We start from the raw sequence: 223 nt of genomic DNA, 5'->3' as shown, positions 1-223 counted from the left end.
AGGGCGCCCACGGCCCCCCCCAACACAATTGCCCTGGCCCCGCAGCCCCCCCTGCCACTGCCGCTGCCCCAGGCCCAGCCCTCCCGCTGGCACCGCACTGCCAGGGGTGCTGCCCTAGGACCTGCCCCCCCATCACACTACCACTGCTCCATCCCCAGGCCCCGCAGCGCCCCGTGCTGGGCCCCCCCGCCCGTGCGGCTGCCCCGGGCCCGCGGGCCAGGCA

At 78.5% G+C, this 223-nt stretch overlaps 1 protein-coding gene across 1 annotated transcript in view; it reads left to right on the top strand.

The window, feature by feature from the left end:
- The window catches only part of LOC109301600 (rac GTPase-activating protein 1-like), a 16,110-nt gene that overhangs the window by 145 nt on the left and 15,742 nt on the right, over positions 1 to 223 (top strand). The window contains exon 2 of the mRNA XM_019522835.1: positions 159 to 220. Coding sequence (XP_019378380.1) covers positions 159 to 220 — 62 coding nt within the window. The remainder of the gene's footprint in view (positions 1 to 158; positions 221 to 223) is intronic.

Source organism: Gavialis gangeticus, unplaced genomic scaffold (assembly GCF_001723915.1).
Source record: "Gavialis gangeticus isolate Ggan-Ray unplaced genomic scaffold, GavGan_comp1, whole genome shotgun sequence".
NCBI classification, from domain to species: domain Eukaryota; kingdom Metazoa; phylum Chordata; order Crocodylia; family Gavialidae; genus Gavialis; species Gavialis gangeticus.
This window is presented reverse-complemented; position numbering and strand designations above follow the sequence as displayed.